The sequence below is a fragment of the Nerophis lumbriciformis genome, linkage group LG16 (assembly GCF_033978685.3).
Source record: "Nerophis lumbriciformis linkage group LG16, RoL_Nlum_v2.1, whole genome shotgun sequence".
In the NCBI taxonomy this organism is placed as follows: Eukaryota; Metazoa; Chordata; class Actinopteri; order Syngnathiformes; family Syngnathidae; genus Nerophis; species Nerophis lumbriciformis.
The window spans coordinates 28,419,599-28,437,098 of NC_084563.2; the positions used below are offsets into that span (position 1 = coordinate 28,419,599).

At 35.3% G+C, this 17,500-nt stretch overlaps 1 protein-coding gene across 1 annotated transcript in view; it reads right to left on the reverse strand.

Moving 5' to 3' along the window:
- The window catches only part of adgrl3.1 (adhesion G protein-coupled receptor L3.1), a 320,601-nt gene that overhangs the window by 200,700 nt on the left and 102,401 nt on the right, over positions 1-17,500 (reverse strand). The window contains exon 4 of the mRNA XM_072914913.1: positions 7,788-8,001. Coding sequence (XP_072771014.1) covers positions 7,788-8,001 — 214 coding nt within the window. The remainder of the gene's footprint in view (positions 1-7,787; positions 8,002-17,500) is intronic.

The following is a 17,500-nucleotide window of genomic DNA, read 5'->3' on the forward strand; positions in this document are numbered from 1 at the left end:
ATAGAAAAATAATCGTTAGCTGCAGCCTTAATATATATATATATATATATATATATATATATATATATATATATATATATATATATATATATATTAATATATATATATATATATATATATATATATATATATATATATATATATATATATATATATATATATATATATATACGTGTTTTGTGCATTTTGTGTCTTGTTTATGCTCTGGTGCAGCACCCACTCCATGAGGGACAGGAACAAGATGGACAAGAACATGATGGACAAGAACATGATGGACAAGAACATGATGGACAAGAACAAGATGGACAAGAACAAGATGGACAAGAACAAGATGGACAAGAACATGATGGACAAGAACATGATGGACAAGAACATGATGGACAAGAACATGATGGACAAGAACATGGACAAGAACAAGATGAACAAGAACATGATCATGATGGACAAGAACATGATGGACAAGAACAAGATGGACAAGAACATGATGGACAAGAACATGATGGACAAGAACAAGATGGACAAGAACATGATGGACAAGAACATGATGGACAAGAACATGATGGACAAGAACAAGATGGACAAGAACAAGATGGACAAGAACAAGATGGACAAGAACATGATGGACAAGAACATGATGGACAAGAACATGGACAAGAACAAGATGAACAAGAACATGATGGACAAGAACATGATGGACAAGAACATGATGGACAAGAACAAGATGGACAAAAACAAGATGGACAAGAACAAGATGGACAAGAACATGATGGACAAGAACATGATGGACAAGAACAAGATGGACTAGAACAAGATGGACAAGAACATGATGGACAAGAACATGATGGACAAGAACATGATGGACAAGAACAAGATGGACAAGAACATGATGGACAAGAACATGATGGACAAGAACATGGACAAGAACATGATGAACAAGAACATGATGGACAAGAACATGATGGACAAGAACATGATGGACAAGAACATGATGGACAAGAACATGATGGACAAGAACAAGATCCAAACAGGAAGGAGAAGTCTGTGTAAACCTGACAAATAGATGAGTTTGTATGATTTGCTGCTAAATAACCTTCCTGCCTTCGTTGAGAGCAACGTTGTGATGTTTCTTCAGCGTGTTTGTTTGCTGTCACCTTCAGAGCAGTGAGCTCGCAGCTTGACGCTCACACTTTAAGAGGATGAATAGCAAATGAGCCGTCGACAGGAAGCTCGCATGTGTCACTGTTTCTGTGGCGGGCGCGTCACTGAAGACGTTTAACCGCGTTGTCGCTAACATTTACGTACGCCTCGCTGACACAACTCTGGCAGACTTTACTTACAAACTTTTTTATCTGTTTTTTTATGAATCTGTTTCATAACAAATATATCCATCCCAGACACAACAACATCAACACAAAACTCATTTTATAGCCAACAATTATTGTTTGGGAGACCGGGCTTTCTGCTCCACCGCGCCCGGTCTGTGGAACGCTCTCCCTGACCACCTGAGGGCACCACAGACTGTGGATGCTTTTAAAAAAGGCTTACAAACCCTTCTTTCTAAAAAAAAACCCTGTTTTTTTAGATATAGGTGTGCGCTAGTTCTAGCAATTAGGCTGTTCTATTTTTTTTATTTTTTTTTTACTATTTATTTTACTTGTTGGGGGCAGCTATTTGTGGTTTTAGCGTTGTTGTTTTGTCTTTGTTTTGTTGGTTTTTTAAATGCACTGTAACACTTTGAGGTTGTTTGCTCAAAGTAAAGTGCTTTTACAAATAAAATCTAGTATTATTATTATTATTGTTTCATAGCAGAGATTAAAGCCAATGCGTGTACTGTGTTTTCCTACGCTTTGAACCCCGCGGATTATTAAACGATGCAGCTGATTTATGGATGTTTCTTCACTGGCGGCCATAGTGCAAATAGTTACAAAAAACAAAACGATCAAAGACACTGAAAAGGTGTGTTATTGTTTAAGCTACGGTGCTATCTTTTTGAACGAGCAGCGCCCTTTGTTTGTACTGAGCTTTCAACCGGAAGTAGAAGTGTATTTGTCTTGTTTCAATGTTTGTTCACTGCAGGTGCTCTGTTTAGACTGCGCAAGGACAAGTGCTGTTCCGTCTTCTCGCCGTCCATAATGTTATTACTTGTATGGATTTTTTAATCATCACTCCAAGTAACGTTTGTAAGTTTTACAATATAACTAAAACTTACTTACTTAAGTGTCCCATGTGTGATGTCTGTAGGAGTGTTTCCATGCATGTTTGTACATGCTATCAATTAGCTAATACGCTAACACGTTTACAAGTGTCAGTGCTAGTATTATTAACTTACATTAATTTTGTATTGTTTCACTTTCACAAATTCCTCAGTAAATTCACCAAAACGTCAGCGTGGAGTTATTGAGTCTGTTTAGCTGATTGGAGAGTTAGCTTGTGCAGCTAGTGGGTTCATGACCATGACTTCTGTTTTGTTTGATCAGTCGTTTTACTGCCCTGTTACAGACACCATGTGGAAACAATTAAGGTATGTAAATAAACATTCTGTGTAAATAAGTCATTTCACAACGTATATATCTGCCACTTAAGTGTGACTTATGTATGGGAAATATGTTTTCCTTCTAAAAATGTAGTGGGTGTGGCTTATATCCCGGTGCACCCGAAAGTAGGATAGATGACAAATGAAATACCTTGAATGAAGACTCTTGTTGATCAATCAAGGCAGGACTGATTGTGTTATCTTCATGTGAGACGTCTGTCACTACTAAAACTTTGCTTCAGAATGATCCAATCTTTGTGTTTGAGTCTTTAATGAACCACGCTGACTGGCAAATAGAGCCAGGTGAGCCTCCTGATTGCCAATCAGGAACAGGTGAGGAAGGAGCGCTCTGAACAAAGGTAAAGGTGCAGCCTCGCATGCCAAACAGGAAGTGCAGGACAAGAAAATAAGAGCGCTGAATAGGAAATGTAAACCAAAGCAAATCTGTCATGAGAGACCATGACAGCAACCACCAATATTTGTTATTGCAGTCATAACAAATATCATTTCCACACGTCAAAATAAAATAACTTTACACTGAACACAAAAACAAAGTATTTTACTTTGAAAAATCATGATGCACTTCTTAGATGGAACTCTATTTCTACTAGGACATCATTTTTAGTCATATTCAAGTTTTTGTTGCAGACCATTAAAACTATTTTTTTTTAAATGATGTTTTTGCTCTTTTATGTCCGGCATACTTTTTACCCTCAGGAGCTTCCGTAGATTTAGCCCTGCGCCTCACTTCCTTAGCGGAGATTCACACGCCTAGCTGAACATGGATAATGCTAACGCAAACGAGAGGGAGAGGTTTGAGAAGAAAAGTGTTGTCAGTGGTTTAGATTTGAGGCAACAGGCGTGGAACAAATGACTGCACGCTGCAAACTTTGTTCCAAAAGAGGAGCAGAGGAGGAGAATAATCCATGATGACAAACATTCCACCCATTACAACTATAAAGTCGTATCCACCATTACAACTGTATAGTTTTTTCCACTTGATCCAATTATAGAGTTGTATCCATCTTTCACAACTGTATGTAGTTGTATCCACCCATTCCATATATGGAGTTTCATCCACCTATAACAACTATGGAGTTGTATCCACCCAGTACAACTCTAGAGTTTTATCCAGCCATTAAAAATATATAATTTTATCCACCAACTACAACTATAGAGTTGTATCCACCTATTACAACTGTATAGTCCTATTCACCCATAAGACTATGGAGTTTTATCCACCCAATACAACTATAGAGTTGTATCCAGCCATTAACACAAAATAGTTTTATCCATCAACTATAACTATAGAGTTGTTTCCACCCAATACAAATATTGAGATTTATACACCTATTACAACTATGGCGTTTTATTCACCCATTACAAGTATGTAGTTGTATCCACCCATGACAACTAAGGAGTTATATCCACCCAATACAACTATAGAATTATATCCAGCCATTAGAAATATATAGTTTTATCTATCAACTATGAATATAGCGTTTTATCCACCCAACACAAATATTGAGTTTTATCCACCCATTACAACTATATAGTTATATCAACACATTACAACTATGGAGTTGTATCCACCCAATACAACTATAGAGTTGTATCCATCCATTACAGCCATTGAGTTGTATCCACCCATTACAAATATAGTTGTATACACCCATTACAACTTAAGAGTTGTATCCACCCATTACAAATATAGAGTTGTATCCATCCATTACAACCATTGAGTTTATCCACCCATTACAACTATTGAGTTGTATCCACCCAATACAACTACAGAGTTTCATCCACCCAATACAACTTAAGAGTTGTATCCACCCGTTACAACATATAGTTGTATTTACTGAATAAAACTAGAGAGTTGTTCCCCCCTTTACAAATATAGAAATGTATCCACCCAATACAACTATAGAGTTGTATCCACTCATTACAACCTTAACGTTTATCCACCCATTGCAAATATATTTGTATTCACCCATTGCAAATATAAAATGTTATCCAGCCATTACAACTATAGAGTTGTATGCAGTTAAATAATTGTATCCACTCATTACAATCATAACATGTATCCATCCATCCATTACAACCATAACATGTATCTATCATTTACAACCATAACATGTATCCATCCATTACAACCATAACATGTATCCATCCATTACAACCATAACATGTATCCATCCATTACAACCATAACATGCATCCATCCATTACAACCATAACATGCATCCATCCATTACAACCATAACATGTATCCATCCATTACAACCATAACATGTATCCATCCATTACAACCATAACATGTATCCATCCATTACAACCATAACATGTATCCACCCATTACAACCATAACATGTATCCATCCATTACAACCATAACATGTATCCACCCATTACAACCATAACATGTATCCATCCATTACAACCATAACATGTATCCACCCATTACAACCATAACATGTATCCATCCATTACAACCATAACATGTATCCATCCATTACAACCATAACATGTATCCATCCATTACAACCATAACATGTATCCATACATTACAACCATAACATGTATCCACCCATTACAACCATAACATGTATCCATCCATTACAACCATAACATGTATCCATCCATTACAACCATAACATGCATCCATCCATTACAACCATAACATGCATCCATCCATTACAACCATAACATGCATCCATCCATTACAACCATAACATGCATCCATCCATTACAACCATAACATGTATCCATCCATTACAACCATAACATGTATCCACCCATTACAACCATAACATGCATCCATCCATTACAACCATAACATGCATCCACCCATTACAACCATAACATGTATCCACCTATTACAAATATAGTTTTGTTCATCCATTACAACCATAGAGTGGTATCCACCATATACAATTATAGAGTTGTATCCACCCAATACAACTGTATAGACCTCTGAAAACGACATTTCTATTACACAAGTGAGTGACAGGAAGAAAACCTCTGATCTTGGTCGTCTTGACCAAAGACACAAGACGAGCCGTCTTGGTCTTCCTTCCAAACCAGAACTTTGACTTGAGACCGTTCAGTTTCATATTAGAGATGAGCAACATTTGCAAGTGTGGGGAAACAATTAGAAACTATCTAATTGGGCTGTCAAAAATATATATATATTTCTGAATGAATTACGATTCTTATTTGTAACGATTCTTATTTGAATTTTTATATATATATATATATATATATATATATATATATATAATCATTAACCCAAGAATTGAATAGAATGGAATGGTCTGGTGCATAAATATTAGGACTATAAATCTTTGGGCACAATTTGATTCAATTCTAGGGGGTAACGATTTGATTCAGAATCAATATTTTTTTGAATAACATTGGATGTCAGTTCTATGATTAACTACATTAAATAGATAAACAACCCTGATAAATGTCTTTATTACTTAAAAGAAAATGGTTTTGTGGAATAAAATTATACCTAAACAATGAAAAATAAACAACACAACAAGTAAGTGTGTACATCAGAAATAGATCATCTACATCTACATAATCTAAAGTAAGTGTGTACATCAGATATAGATCATCTACATCTACATCATGTAAAGTAAGTATGTAGAGTAGATATAGATCATCTACATCTACATCATGTAAAGTAAGTGTGTACATCAGATATAGATCATCTACATAATGTAAAGTAAATGTGTACATCAGATATAGATCATCTACATCTACATCATGTAAAGTAAGTGTGTACATCAGATATAGATCATCTACATCTACATCATGTAAAGTAGGTGTGTAGAGTAGATATAGATCATCTACATCTACATCATGTAAAGTAAATGTGTAGAGTAGATATAGATCATCTACATCTACATCATGTAAAGTAAGTGTGTAGAGTAGATATAGATCATCTATATCTACATAATGATTTGTCTGAGTGGCTGCACAAGACAGATTGACAAAAACAAAATATACATATTTTGTTTTTTTAATTGATTAAGAATCGTTACTAATAAGAATCGCGATTAATCAAAAAATCGATTTCTTTTGTCCCTGACATTCCCCCAGCAGGCCCGACATCAGACATCAGACACCAGACACCAGACACCAGACACCAGACACCAGACATCAGACATCAGACACCAGACATCAGACATCAGACATCAGAAATCAGACATCAGACTTCAGACTTCAGACATCAGACTTCAGACATCAGACATCAGACATCAGACACCAGACACCAGACACCAGACATCAGACATCAGACACCAGACACCAGACACCAGACATCAGAAATCAGACATCAGACATCAGACATCAGACATCAGAAATCAGACATCAGAAATCAGACATCAGACATCAGAAATCAGACATCAGACATCAGACACCAGACATCAGACATCAGACACCAGACACCAGACACCAGAAATCAGACATCAGACATCAGACATCAGAAATCAGACATCAGACATCAGACATCAGACACCAGACACCAGACACCAGACATCAGACATCAGACATCAGACACCAGACACCAGACACCAGACATCAGACACCAGACACCAGACACCAGACACCAGAAATCAGACATCAGACATCAGACATCAGACATCAGACACCAGACACCAGACATCAGACACCAGACACCAGACACCAGACATCAGACATCAGACATCAGACACCAGACACCAGACACCAGACACCAGAAATCAGACATCAGACATCAGACATCAGAAATCAGACATCAGAAATCAGACATCAGACATCAGACATCAGAAATCAGACATCAGACATCAGACATCAGACACCAGACATCAGACATCAGACACCAGACACCAGACACCAGAAATCAGACATCAGACATCAGACATCAGACATCAGACATCAGACATCAGACATCAGACACCAGACACCAGACACCAGACATCAGACATCAGACATCAGACACCAGACACCAGACATCAGACATCAGACACCAGACACCAGACACCAGACACCAGACACCAGAAATCAGACATCAGACATCAGACATCAGACATCAGACACCAGACATCAGACATCAGACACCAGACACCAGACACCAGACACCAGACACCAGACATCAGACATCAGACACCAGACATCAGACACCAGACACCAGACATCAGACATCAGACATCAGACATCAGACACCAGACATCAGACATCAGACATCAGACATCAGACATCAGACTGACCTGAGCGACATGATCTTGTAGGCGTCAGGCAGGTAGCAGCGAGTGTTCTCCATCTGGGCGGGGTCAGAGTCACAGATCTTGTCGTCCGTGCGCCCGTAGTTGGCGCTCTCAATCATGATGACATCAGTGCCCGGGCAGCGCAGCTCGATGGGGTAAGACTCGCACGACAGCTCCCTACGCACCACCGCCATGGGGATGGGTGCACGGCTGGAGGCTGCAACCACACATCATTGTAAATATTCACTACATCACTTTAAATGTTCACTACATCATTGTAAATATTCACTACATCATTGTAAATATTCACTACATTATTGTATATATTCACTTCTTCACTGTAAATATTCACTACATCAATATAAATATTCACTACATCATTGTATGTATTCACTACATCACTGTAAATATTCACTACGTCATTGTATATATTCACTACATCAATATAAATATTCACTACATCAATATAAATATTCACTACATCATTGTAAATATTCACTACATCATTGTACATATTCACTACATCAATATTCACTACATCACTTTAAATATTCACTACATTATTGTAAATATTCACTACATCATTGTAAATATTCACTACATCATTGAAAATATTCACTACATCATTGTAAATATTCACTACATTATTGTATATATTCACTATTTCACTGTAAATATTCACTACATCACTGCAAATATTCACTACATCACTGTAAATATTCACTACATCATTGTAAATATTCACTACATCAATGTAAATATTCACTACATCATTGTATATTTTCACTACATCATTGTATATATTCACTACATCACTGCAAATATTCACTACATCACTGTAAATATTCACTACATCACTGTAAATTTTCACTACATCATTGTAAATATTCACTACATCATTGTATATATTCACTACATCACTGTAAATATTGACTACATCACTGTAAATATTCACTACATCACTGTAAATATTCACTACATTATGTAAATATTCACGACATCATTGTAAATATTCACTACATCACTGTAAATATTCACTACATCACTGTAAATATTCACTACATCATTGTAAATATTCACTACATCACTTTAAATATTCACTACATCATTGTAAATATTCACTACATCACTGTAAATATTCACTACATCATTGTGTATATTCACTACATCATAGTATATATTCACTACATCACTTTAAATATTTATTACATCATTGTAAATATTCACTACATCACTGTAAATATTCACTACATCATTGTAAATATTCACTACATCACTTTAAATATTCACTACATCATTGTATATATTCACTACATCATTGTAAATATTCACTACATCATTGTAAATATTCACTACATCACTTTAAATATTCACTACATCATTGTATATATTCACTACATCATTGTAAATATTCACTACATCATTGTATATATTCACTACATCATTGTATAATTACTACATCATTGTAAATATTCACTACATCATTGCATATATTCACTACATAATTGTATATATTCACTACATCATTGTATATATTCACTACAGCATCTGGTTGCCATAAGCGAGGCGATGTATGGATGGACATGTGCCATAAACGAGGTGATGTATGGATGAACATGTGCCATAAACGAGGCGATGTATGGATGAACATGTGCCATAAACGAGGCGATGTATGGATGAACATGTGCCATAAACGAGGCGATGTATGGATGAACATGTGCCATAAACGAGGCGATGTATGGATGAACATGTGCCATAAGTGAGGCGATGTATGGATGAACATGTGTCATAAACGAGGCGATGTATGGATGAACATGTGCCATAAACGAGGCGATGTATGGATGAACATGTGCCATAAAAGAGGCGATGTATGGATGAACATGTGCCATAAACGAGGCGATGTATGGATGAACATGTGCCATAAGTGAGGCGATGTATGGATGAACATGTGCCATAAGCGAGGCGATGTATGGATGAACATGTGCCATAAACGAGGTGATGTATGGATGAACATGTGCCATAAACGAGGCGATGTATGGATGAACATGTGCCATAAACGAGGCGATGTATGGATGAACATGTGCCATAAACGAGGCGATGTATTGATGAACATGTGCCATAAGTGAGGCGATGTATGGATGAACATGTGTCATAAACGAGGCGATGTATGGATGAACATGTGCTATAAACGAGGCGATGTATGGATGAACATGTGCAATAAGTGAGGCGATGTATGGATGAACATGTGCCATAAACGAGGCGATGTATGGATGAACATGTGCCATAAACGAGGCGATGTATGGATGAACATGTGCCATAAACGAGGTGATGTATGGATGAACATGTGCCATAAGTGAGGCGATGTATGGATGAACATGTGCCATAAGTGAGGCGATGTATGGATGAACATGTGCCATAAGTGAGGCGATGTATGGATGAACATGTGCCATAAACGAGGCGATGTATGGATGAACATGTGCCATAAACGAGGCGATGTATGGATGAACATGTGCCATAAGTGAGGCGATGTATGGATGAACATGTGCCATAAACGAGGCGATGTATGGATGAACATGTGCCATAAGTGAGGCGATGTATGGATGAACATGTGCCATAAACGAGGCGATGTATGGATGAACATGTGCCATAAACGAGGCGATGTATGGATGAACATGTGCCATAAACGAGGCGATGTATGGATGAACATGTGCCATAAGTGAGGCGATGTATGGATGAACATGTGTCATAAACGAGGCGATGTATGGATGAACATGTGCCATAAACGAGGCGATGTATGGATGAACATGTGCCATAAACGAGGCGATGTATGGATGAACATGTGCCATAAACGAGGCGATGTATGGATGAACATGTGCCATAAGTGAGGCGATGTATGGATGAACATGTGCCATAAGTGAGGCGATGTATGGATAAACATGTGCCATAAACGAGGCGATGTATGGATGAACATGTGCCATAAGTGAGGCGATGTATGGATGAACATGTGCCATAAACGAGGCGATGTATGGATGAACATGTGCCATAAGTGAGGCGATGTATGGATGAACATGTGCCATAAACGAGGCGATGTATGGATGAACATGTGCCATAAACGAGGCGATGTATGGATGAACATGTGCCATAAGTGAGGCGATGTATGGATGAACATGTGTCATAAACGAGGCGATGTATGGATGAACATGTGCCATAAGTGAGGCGATGTATGGATGAACATGTGCCATAAACGAGGCGATGTATGGATGAACATGTGCCATAAACGAGGCGATGTATGGATGAACATGTGCCATAAACGAGGCGATGTATGGATGAACATGTGCCATAAGTGAGGCGATGTATGGAAGAACATGTGTCATAAACGAGGCGATGTATGGATGAACATGTGCTATAAACGAGGCGATGTATGGATGAACATGTGCAATAAGTGAGGCGATGTATGGATGAACATGTGCCATAAACGAGGCGATGTATGGATGAACATGTGCCATAAGTGAGGCGATGTATGGATGAACATGTGTCATAAACGAGGCGATGTATGGATGAACATGTGCTATAAACGAGGCGATGTATGGATGAACATGTGCAATAAGTGAGGCGATGTATGGATGAACATGTGCCATAAACGAGGCGATGTATGGATGAACATGTGCCATAAACGAGGCGATGTATGGATGAACATGTGCCATAAACGAGGCGATGTATGGATGAACATGTGCCATAAACGAGGCGATGTATGGATGAACATGTGCCATAAGTGAGGCGATGTATGGATGAACATGTGCCATAAGTGAGGCGATGTATGGATGAACATGTGCCATAAACGAGGCGATGTATGGATGAACATGTGCCATAAGTGAGGCGATGTATGGATGAACATGTGCCATAAACGAGGCGATGTATGGATGAACATGTGCCATAAACGAGGCGATGTATGGATGAACATGTGCCATAAACGAGGCGATGTATGGATGAACATGTGCCATAAGTGAGGTGATGTATGGATGAACTTGTGAACACATGCTAGCTTCATTAGTTGGGTTCGGATCAGCGTTAGGCTGCACAATGAGCAGAACATTCAAGCTTTTAGCTCGGTGCCTAGCACACTTGCTTTGGAACCAGGCTCTCAGCCTCGGTGGAGGACACATTTACACTTTCCAACTTGTCATCAGTTGCAGATGAATCTTGCTGATTGAGTGCGAGTCTTCTCAGTAATTAAGTGAAAGATGTCGTTAGTCTCAGTGGACTTGAAATGACTGATCATTTCTGCTTTTCTTCACCTAATGACTGCATCTCAAGAAGCCATCTTACTCTAACTCATTTTTATTTATTTATTCATCTTACTCGAACTCATTTTTATTTATTTATTCATCTTACTGTAACTCATTTTTATGTATTTATTCATCTTATTGTAACTCATTTTTATTTATTTATTCATCTTACTTTAACTCATTTTTATTTATTTATTCATCTTACCGTAACTCATTTTTATGTATTTATTCATCTTACTGTAACTCATTTTTATTTATTTATTCATCTTACTGTAACTCATTTTTATTTATTTTTTCATCTTACTGTAACTAATTTTTATGTATTTATTCATCTTACTGTAACTCATTTTTATTTATTTATTCATCTTACTGTAACTAATTTTTATTTAATTATTCATCTTACTGTAATTCATTTTTATTTATTTATTCATCTTACTGTAACTCATTTTTATTTATTTTTTCATCTTACTGTAACTCATTTTTATTTATTTATTCATCTTACTCTAACTAATTTTTATTTATTTATTCATCTTACTGTAACTCATTTTTATTTATTTATTCATCTTACTCTAACTCATTTTTATTTATTTATTCATCTTAATGTAACTCATTTTTATTTATTTATTCATCTTACTGTAACTAATTTTTGTTTATTTATTCATCTTAATGTAACTCATTTTTATTTATTTATTCATCTTACTGTAACTCATTTTTATTTATTTATTCATCTTACTGTAACTAATTTTTATTTATTTATTCATATTAATGCAACTCATTTTTATGTATTTATTCATCTTACTGTAACTTATTTTTATTTATTTATTCATCTTACTCTAACTCATTTTTATTTATTTATTCATCTTACTCTAACTCTTTTTTTTTTTTTTATTCATCTTAATGTAACTTTTTTTATTTTATTTATTCATCTTACTGTAACTAATTTTTGTTTATTTATTCATCTTAATTTAACTAATTTTTATTTATTTATTCATCTTACTGTAACTCATTTGTATTTATTTATTCATCTTTCTGTAACTAATTTTTATTTTTTTATTCATCTTACTGAAACTCATTTTTATTTATTTATTCATATTAATGCAACTCATTTTTATGTATTTATTCATCTTACTGTAACTCATTTTTATTTATTTATTCATCTTACTGTAACTCATTTTTATGTATTTATTCATCTTACTCTAACTCATTTTTATTTATTTATTCATCTTAATGTAACTCATTTTTATTTATTTATTCATCTTACTGTAACTAATTTTTGTTTATTTATTCATCTTAATGTAACTCATTTTTATTTATTTATTCATCTTACTGTAACTCATTTGTATTTATTTATTCATCTTTCTTTAACTAATTTTTATTGTTTTATTCATCTTACTGAAACTCATTTTTATTTATTTATGTATGGTATTTATTCATTTTAATGTAACTAATGTTTATTTTTTAGTCATCTTATTTGATTATTTTACTGTAACTTAGTGTTTATCAATTATTTTTATGTATTTATATATTATATTTATTTATTTTACTGTAATTCAGTGCTTCTCAATTATTTAGATTTTTTTTATTTATTATACTTCTTGATTTTACTGTAACTCAGTAAATGTGTGTATTGGTGGTGTGCCCCCCCCCCCCCCCTGCAAGTTAGAGTACAATAATACTACATGTGTGTATTGGTGGTGTGCCCCCCCCTGCAAGTTAGAGTACAATAATACTACATGTGTGTATTGGTGGTGTGCCCCCCTGCAAGTTAGAGTACAATATTACTACATGTGTGTATTGGTGGTGTGCCCCCCTGCAAGTTAGAGTACAATAATACTACATGTGTGTATTGGTGGTGTGCCCCCCTGCAAGTTAGAGTACAATAATAGTACATGTTTGTATTGGTGGTGTGCCCCCCCTGCAAGTTAGAGTACAATAATACTACATGTGTGTATTGGTGATGTGCCCCCCTGCAAGTTAGAGTACAATAATACTACATGTGTGTATTGGTGGTGTGCCCCCCCTGCAAGTTAGAGTACAATAATACTACATGTGTGTATTGGTGGTGTGCCCCCCCTGCAAGTTAGAGTACAATAATACTACATGTGTGTATTGGTGGTGTGTGTGTATGTTCCAGGGGGGGTGGTGGTGGTTATGGAAGAAGGTGGCAGTTGTTGTTGTTGTGTTGCACACCTGTGGTCATCCCCAGGTAGATGAGACATGATCAACACACCTGCATGTGTGGGAGGAGCCATCTAAATATTACCTGTGGAACTACAGTAAATACACCTGGGCCACAATATACTGTCATTACAATGGCACGAGTAGTTATATAGTAGTATATAGTAGTTATATAGTAGTAGTTATATAGTAGTAGGAGTAGTTGTCTGTGTAAAAGTTCTCTTCCAAGACTTGAAGACAACTTTTTTTTTTAATGTTTGTCCGTCGCTCACAATCCTGATTTAAGACAAGACTTTTTTTATGCATCCCAAGTCGCGCAATTTGTATAAATATGTCTAATAATGTAGATAATGGGAGTATTGTGCCCATAAAGTACTCTAAAAAACACCAACAATACTCCATTTACATGTGGTGACATGTGCTGCTATATTGACACATTGAGCTGCTGCATGGCCTCTGAGTTGGTGAAAGTTAATTCTAGATGATAAATCATGTCTCTCACCTAGATAGTAGAAGGTTGTGGACATAAACCTACAAGTTGGTCAACTTTGACATCCAACTTAGACCCCAGGATGGCCAGAAAGAAACGAAAATACACTCGTTTTTTTAATCCTTTGTGAGGATGATGATGATTTGTTGATGTATGGGGAAGATATAAACATGCCATCAGTCTTTATCTCAGTGAGAGCAGACATTATACAGTAAGTGATTGTTTTATTATGTTTGTATATCTTGTTTAGCACTTAGCAATACTGCTACATGATGCTTAGTGTTTGCATCTGTTTAGCACACAGCTTCTAAAACTTGTAGATCATCCTCCTTATATTCAAGCTCAAAAATAGAAGTTTTGGATCATCATTTGTCCCAAAGTAGTCTTTGTTGTCTCTCATCAAGTCTGCCATGATACACTCGATACACTAGTCTTCTTCTTGTTGTTGTTGAAGGGAAATAGAGAACGTTTTGTGAAATGAATACACCGTCGTATGCTTAACATGATGAAAATATGTAAATATTAGTTGTTATTATGAATGTTACTAGATACTACATATATACTTACATCATGTATATATTACATGTTATTATGAATGTTACTGCATGACATACTTACATCATGTATATATTACATGTTATTATGAATGTTACTGCATGACATACTTACATCATGTATATATTACATGTTATTATGAATGTTACTAGATACTACATATATACTTACATCATTTATATATTACATGTTATTATGAATGTTACTGCATGACATATACTTACATCATGTATATATTACATGTTATTATGAATGTTACTACATGACATATATACTTACATTATGTATATATTACATGTTATTATGAATGTTATTACATGACATTTATACTTACATCATGCATATATTACATGTTGTTATGAATGTTACTACATGACATATATACTTACATCATGTATATATTACATGTTATTATGATTGTTACTACATGACATATATACTTACATCATGTATATATTACATGTTATTATGAATGTTACTACATGACAATCACACTTACATCATGCATATATTACATGTTATTATGAATGTTACTACATGACAATCATACTTACATCATGCATATATTACATGTTATTATGAATGTTATTACATGACATTTATACTTACATCATGCATATATTACATGTTGTTATGAATGTTACTACATGACATAAATACTTACATCATGTATATATTACATGTTGTTATGAATGGTACTACATTACATATATACTTACATCATGTATATATTACATGTTATTATGAATGTTACTACATGACATATATACTTCAATCATGTATATGTTACATGTTATTATGAATGTTACTAGATACCACATATATACTTACATCATGTATATATTACATGTTGTTATGAATGTTACTACATGACATATATACTTACATCATGCATATATTACATGTTGTTATGAATGTTACTACATGACATATAGACTTACATCATGTATATATTACATGTTGTTATGAATGTTACTACATGACATATAGACTTACATCATGTATATATTACATGTTATTATGAATGTTACTACATGACATATATACTTACATCATGTATATATTACATGTTATTATGAATGTTACTACATGACATATATACTTCAATCATGTATATGTTACATGTTATTATGAATGTTACTAGATACCACATATATACTTACATCATGCATATATTACATGTTGTTATGAATGTTACTACATGACATATATACTTACATCATGTATATATTACATGTTATTATGAATGTTACTAGATACTACATATATACTTACAGTGTGTATATAAAACATTGATGGAGGTTTTTGGAATGTTTTGTAGAGCATTTTCTTTTCCTCCGTTGTTAGCTGACTTTTGCTAACATTATTGTATTCAACTTATTGACAATCAGATATAATTATGATCTAAATAAGTAAATCATTAACTATTTATTAGACAACTGCTGTATTTACAAATTCTGGATGTAAATTGTGCTCCAAAATGAGAACAGGAAGTGAACATAAGTGTTAGTAGTTGTGGAAAAGGGGGAAGATTAAATAAGCTTTGCTTCTTCCTACTCCTTTTCGGACATGTTGTACAGAAAACTGGAAAATATGTCAAATATGTGATGCATCATGTTGTGTACATGTTGCTCATTAACTTGCAGCATCATGTTGTGTACAGGTTGCACATTAACTTGCAGCATCATGTTGTGTACATGTTGCACATTAACTTGCAGCATCATGTTGTGTACATGTTGCACATTAACTTGCAGTATCATGTTGTGTACATGTTGCACATTAACTTGCAGCATCATGTTGTGTACATGTTGCACATTAACTTGCAGCATCATGTTGTGTACATGTTGCACATTAACTTGCAGCATCATGTTGTGTACATGTTGCACATTAACTTGCAGCATCCAACTTAACATTAGCAACTCTACATGGCGATTTGAACAGCTCCTCATGTGTCATTGAAAACTACAAGATGCATCAAACAGCTGCTGTGTGATACTTGTGTATACTTACAGGACACACACTTTCAAGGCACAACACAAGACTGGCAAAGACTACTTCCTGGCTGAGGCAACACAAGTGAAATGAATGACAACATGAGACGTACACTCGCACACACACACACCAGTCAAACTGACTTTAAACACACACACACACACACACACACACACACGCACACACACACACACACACACACTAGTCATACTGAC